The sequence below is a fragment of the Patiria miniata genome, unplaced genomic scaffold, assembly GCF_015706575.1.
Source record: "Patiria miniata isolate m_02_andy unplaced genomic scaffold, ASM1570657v1 HiC_scaffold_16, whole genome shotgun sequence".
Taxonomy (NCBI): Eukaryota; Metazoa; Echinodermata; class Asteroidea; order Valvatida; family Asterinidae; genus Patiria; species Patiria miniata.
In genome coordinates, this window is record NW_024037054.1 from 15603580 (window position 1) to 15609021 (window position 5442).

Below are 5442 nucleotides of genomic sequence, written 5' to 3' on the forward strand. Positions count from 1 at the left end.
TATTCTGTTCTATCGTTCACCGTGCTCAAAGCTACAAGTGGGCTAGTTCCTGTGGCAAGCATGTGGGGTTTTTCTCTGAGGCAAGCATGTATAATTGTATTTCATGCAGCGAATTGCCTACAATAATGCCGACTGAATAATGCGCATACGGCCATTAAATGTAATTATATTGCAGCATGAATGTGTATGATGAGATTCGGTCTACGTCTGGAATATCCATAAATATACGTCAGCACTCACAACGCCCTGTATCATATATTGGAAACGCGATAGAGACGCAACCATGGCCATGTATAAGACCCTGCTTCTGTTTTCGATGCTTCTTTGCAAGGCGGAGAGCAACTGGGGCGCCGCCGGTAACAATGACCCCTCCAAAGGAAACTTGGTAATAAAACATTTTGCTAACTTTCATTCTGTTTTTATTAAAAAGATATTAGATCTGATGAAGGGAGTCAAGTGGAACCTTTTTTGATTCCAGCAAATCACTTCGACAGCATTAAATTTTCCTTCCTAGCATTTCAAAAGTTTGTCAATTTTAAATGAGACATCGATCCACGTGTAATTATGGAATTATTTTACAAATTTCTAATTATTTTGCGGCACAACAACGTTTTAGTTCTCCAAGGATAGACCGGGAACATAATATGTCGGAAACCTGAATTTGCATTTTCACAAAGAGCCACATATGTTTACTAATTAATTTTCACCAATTAACTGCTGTATTAAGTCTTATTACTGGGTTCATGTAAAAAATCAGCTCTCGTAGAATCGTTTGATGGTTTCCTTGCTGCACAAAGTTGTTGCAAAGTGGTATTTTTTGCAGTTTTAAAATATGAGAAACTTCTTTTGCGATTATCTCGAAAACGCTTTTTCTTCAAAATCCACATTATGTGGCTCTCCGTGAAAGCGATGACGGTTTGGTACACAAAAATAGAGGTCAGTTTATTCGTAAAAATCAAACTGAAGTCAATTTAAAATTCGCTACAAATGTTCTTGAAGAGCACGGATCCTACATACACAGACAGGAAGTCGAAAAGAAAGCGACCTATAGATTATTGATTTTTTTTTCTTCAAAAGCAATTAAATTTGACACACCAAAGAAACACACGTTTATAAACGAGCATGTTCTTCCACTAATTTGAAAAAAGGGAATTACTGAAATTGATCCATGCTGTGAGAACTTATGCATACTTTTACTAAAGGAATCCGTTTTTACAGCTGTCCAAGGAATGCAATTTGAAGCCATTGAGCTGAGTGAGAACCACAGATTACACACAGGCATTCAGATACAAAACGAGATTTTGGTAATTTTTTGGTCAAAACTAAAACATTATGTTTACTGTCACATTTTAATATCTGAAAATGAGGAAATTAATGTTTTTCTGAAATAATGAAGGTGATTTTCGTCTGTTATTCTGTGCAAACTTTTGTTCATTAAAAAGGTATGTCTCATAGTTTTTATACATGTTAGAGGAATGGACATTTTCTACAAAATATGCTCCATCTGATGAACCCTTTAAAACAAAACATACAAATTGAAAATTGTTAAGAGAAAACAATCCAATTTTTGAAGAGCTACGGGGTGTACAACTTTAAGCGGTAACTGCGTGCTTGGCATGTCTGTACTACTTTCCTATTATAGGGTTTTAGTGCGTTCAACATGACATGCAACGAAGATGGTTCCTCCTGTCAACATTGCTTCAGCATGGCCGCCAACGGAAAGATATATTTAAGTATGTATCCAACAAAATATCTAAACATTGTAGATGAAATTGGAGGAAACTAATAACTTACTAACTCATAATACGGAAATTTTTTAACACTGTATTCTGCTTAGTCCGAAGTGAAAAATGCGTTGGCACGCCGAAGCGCAATTAGAATACCGAACTCTACCTTGTTTGATTTTATTGGTTCTTGATCAAAATCGAAATTGAAGAATGTGGACATCAAAAGCCATGGGCGGAGATCCGGGGGGGGGGATAGGGGATAAATCCCCCCACTTGGTGGGGTATAAAATTATCCCCCCAGAATTTCCAACACCCTTTATTAAATAGCGCCCTAAATCTGCGAATAGTTCCCCCCCCCCCCTCCCCCCGCTTTTCAAAAATTTTGCAGGCTCAAATTTTTTTCATGGTCACTTTTTGGGGAATTTTACCCCCCAAAAATGTGATCGTTTCCCCTCCCCCCCCCCCAACCTTTGTGTCAGAAATCTCCGCCACTGTCAAAAGCTATACCTCAAAGTTTGTTTGTAAGTGTCTCGCCTGTGCAGAAATGCCGGTCAATATAATCGTTGATCTTTAAAACCATACTTTACTTGTATGGGTGTTATTCTGCAGTTTCGATCGAATACACAGCGGACCCTTTCAAGTTCCAGGTTCACATCACTGAAGGAAACAATGACTGGAATATGTATTTTGTGCAAGGTGAGATAGGATACCAATTGTGAGTCTTTTCTGTAGACCCATAGCTTTGTCACGTGTAAAGGGGTCAGTTAAAAGGGACATTACGTCATGGAATGCGCCCAATAATTGGGCTGCAAAACGCGTTTTAAACGAAATTATGTTAAATATCTGGAAAGATCATTATTTTAAAAGTAGGAAATAAACATCCACACAACCATCTCTTAAAAACTGGGCGCTTTTGTGTTATTCTTACGAGAACGAATTTCCTACCGAACATGTTCCACCAATGCGGACTTGCGAGAAACATCATTTGTGTATTGGTGCTGTGTGTATTATGTGACATACACAGCGTGTACACCCCTATTGAATGAACACGGCTGGAATTACGTATGTGTATGCCACAAAATCTCAGCCGCGTCAGAAGTAGACAACCGCCGATTTTTCGTTTTTGCTCAGGAACAGTTCGGCATTTCCTTTCAACCAGATCTTTGAAATAGGATGAGTAAACAATCCAAAACATACATTGTTTTCGGGGATTTCAGGCCGTAAAGTCCCTTTAAAAACGCTGCTATAATGAGCTTACGACTTTTGTGACAGCTATTGGTGACTGGCACGGTAATTCCTACATGATTGTTTGTATTGAGTAAATGGAGATCTTGTTGTTTTAATTCAGTCGTAATGAATACGCAAAAGGTCTATTTAAATACGGTGCGGATTCGGGTATTCATTTGGAACAATAACAAAAGATGTTATCAAGTGTCAATTAATACCTTTTTGTTTCCTATTTGCAAACGCTTGTGATATATTTTCAGGTTCTTCATTGCATACCTATTTTCTTTTCTTTTCTTTTTTCTCAATTCACAGAGGATCAATATGTTGACTCTCGATGGTGCGACAATGCAAATTTCATTTCAAGAGACAGCACCCGTCAGGAGATGAGATTCACAATGTGCATCGAGAACCGATTCACCGGTATTTCTGTGCCGGCTGGCTGCCCGAAACCCGTGGCCCTGGTGGAGCTCGACGCTCACGAATATGACGAGAAAATACGCGGTCAACAAATGTTGTACTGCCTGTAAGTAGTTTATTAATAATCGTGATATTGTTACTAAACTTTTCACGGGATCTCTGCTTGGTATAGATCAATCCTGGCACGCTATCAATTCTATCACGGAGGCCCCCTTCAATGGCGAAAGCATTGTGCTAGCTACATTGCCAAGATAATCCGTCACGGAGCAGTTGCTGTTGTACAATAGCGCTCACAGTGGTTTCTCCATTGAAGGGGGCCTCATGAGTGTGCAGCGTTATAGGATCACGGATTCATCATCAATTCACAGTGGTTGAACTTGAAAATAATCATACACTCAATTTATTGTTATTTGTTTTAAAGGAAACATGCAGTGGAATTTCGGCTCTCCTTGTTTTTATGCACATTACTATGTGTTGCAACAATACATACAAGATCTTAATCCTTTTTTCCCTGGAAGTGACAAGAAAGTGGTATATTTTCAACTATTAGCAAATCCTTTCATCAATACATGTAAGAGGGCGCTTTTGTCACACAACGTACTCCTTGTCAAAAGTGCCTTATGAACAGTACACAAATTAGTCCTTCAAAATTACCCACAAACAAAATGTTTGCCACTACTATTGGCCAAACAAGCTGTTTAACACATGATAAACAAGTAAAAAGTGGATCTTACTCCAAGATAATGAAGAAAAGTTTGATATATATTTGTACACAAAGCAATGGAGACACAACTGTTCTGCCTTGAATGACGTCACGCTTTGGCTCATGAATGTGGATATTTTCATTAGCATAAAAACTAAAAAGTTAAAATTTCTCCCTTTTACTGCTGCAAAGGAAATGGAAAGTCATAGGTTCATGGCAAGAAAGCTGTTTTCAATGTATTTAAGTCATAAAAGTCCTACTGCGTGTTCCCTTTAAAAGACGAAGCCAACTACTTCTTTAATCAAGTTATTCATACTTTTCCGGCCTAATTGTGCATGTTCCATGTAGTTTTGGCAACTTTTGTGCTGGAGGTTACGCAAAAAAGAAGAGATCGTTCAGATTTAAAATAACAAGCTTGGAATCTGCTTCTTTTAATCAGGTAAATAAAAGGTTGTTATTCCCTTTCTTCATGTTTTTGGATGAATTACATTATAATGGTAAAAAAAACAACTGTATTAAACATAACAGCGATTTTGACACATATATCTAAATCTATAAGTTCATAATAATAATTATTAAGCTTTGCATTAATGTTTGTAATATACCATATCGTTGCTATCGCTATCACTTCAGATTTATTATTTCCTACATTTTGATGAGAACAATGAAATTTATAAAGAAAAAAGTGCGCGTTAAACTATTTGATTGGTCACATTACTTTTTTTTTTAAATGTTTACAGTTTGGTAAAATTTAACTTTGTTATAAGTCAACATTTTTTCCATCTTAAACATTGACCTGTATGACAGTATTGCGGGAAATATGTTATCAAAATACTGCTGCATCTACAGAATTACCAATTTTATACAGTTGCTTCCACTTATGTTGTACGTAGTCTATCAATTCTACAGAGCAACGTAACCCAAAAAACTAATTAATTGGTGAAAATTGCTGTCAAATGTGTATTTCTAATTACTTCCAGTCTGCTTCAATTAATAATTTAAAATTTGTAATTAAACATTCCCTAATGTTAAAAGCCAGACTTAAAAAAATTGTGCCTGCATAAATAGTCTGGCGCCATCCCATTCAACAGTTAACAATTAATGAAATTCATTCAGGGAACTCGACAAAAATGGCCACCTTGTGAATAAGGCCCATCGCAACGATAAAAGGCCAATGTTTTATGAGCTACTAATCAAAAGTTTAAACTGTTTTTTTTTTTAAATAGGTGAAAATTGCTGTCTAATGTGTATTTCTTTTATTTTGACATTACATGTATAGTCACTCAAACACCACCAACAAATTGTATACATGAGCCACCTGTACTCTAATCTGTTACACAAATGATCATCAACTAAAAACCACGAAGG

The 5442-nt window shown here is 36.8% G+C and overlaps 1 protein-coding gene across 1 annotated transcript; it reads left to right on the forward strand.

Moving 5' to 3' along the window:
* Nucleotides 1-289: 289 nt before the first annotated feature.
* Nucleotides 290-3483, forward strand: LOC119723255. The gene is made up of 4 exons (XM_038193820.1): nt 290-385; nt 1643-1733; nt 2337-2423; nt 3267-3483. Exons 1-4 carry the CDS (start codon nt 290-292, stop codon nt 3479-3481), a joined length of 489 nt encoding a protein of 162 aa, XP_038049748.1. The 3' UTR covers nt 3482-3483.
* Nucleotides 3484-5442: the final 1959 nt, after the last annotated feature.